Source organism: Austrofundulus limnaeus, unplaced genomic scaffold (genome assembly GCF_001266775.1).
Source record: "Austrofundulus limnaeus strain Quisiro unplaced genomic scaffold, Austrofundulus_limnaeus-1.0 Scaffold3422, whole genome shotgun sequence".
Classification (NCBI taxonomy): domain Eukaryota; kingdom Metazoa; phylum Chordata; class Actinopteri; order Cyprinodontiformes; family Rivulidae; genus Austrofundulus; species Austrofundulus limnaeus.
In genome coordinates this window covers 1,655-2,342 of record NW_013955824.1, presented here as the reverse complement: position 1 = coordinate 2,342, position 688 = coordinate 1,655, and the positions used below count along the sequence as shown (strand labels likewise).

Sequence of the window (688 nt, the reverse complement as noted above, 5' to 3'; positions counted from 1 at the left end):
CCCTAATCCTAAACAGATTTTTTTTTATTTGTATGCAAATCAAGTTGTGACTGATGTAGTGTGAATATTCACCCCGTCCACCATGTCCAGCACTTCCTTCAGGACAGGGCCTGTAGGGGAGAGGAAACCAGAGCTGTCTACAACCCAGTTGGTGTTGCTCGTTTCCCCTGCTCCTTCCACTTCCGTCTTGGGACTTAAATTGTTCTTCTGTGAGGACACTGACTTTTTCAGCTCCGCTTCACTTGGAGAAGCGACAGCAGATGTGTCCTGCAACTTCTGGAGAAAAACCAGCACTGATTGACAACAGATTTATCTCACTGTTTTCAATTTCAATATTTGAAATGAGACTTGTTGAAATAAATGTGTTGATTACTTACTAAGATATGGGGTTTCTGCTCCGTTTCTTTGTCAGAACCATCTTGAGAACATTTATCCACCTGTGTGGTTGATAACATAATGCTCTGTTCAGAAACATATAATACTGATGCTCCTGTATCTTACAGGGGGGATATTATGCACAATTGACTTTTTTGATCTTTATATCAAGTTATAACGTCATTCCCTTATCAAAAACATACCCAGAGTGTTGCTTTGACTCATTCATGCATGTTTGATAAAACCTTCAATCTCCTGTGAAGCTGCCTAAACACTTGCTAGTACAAAACAACATATATATACAGTATATATA

General features: G+C 39.2%; 1 protein-coding gene across 1 annotated transcript in view; it reads right to left on the bottom strand.

Moving 5' to 3' along the window:
• Nucleotides 1-72: 72 nt before the first annotated feature.
• The window catches only part of LOC106511870 (myb-related protein B), a gene marked incomplete at its 3' end in the record, with an annotated part of 2,230 nt that continues 1,614 nt past the window's right edge, over nt 73-688 (bottom strand). Inside the window, 2 exon segments of the mRNA XM_014000598.1 lie at nt 73-276; nt 378-437. Coding sequence (XP_013856052.1) covers nt 73-276; nt 378-437 — 264 coding nt within the window.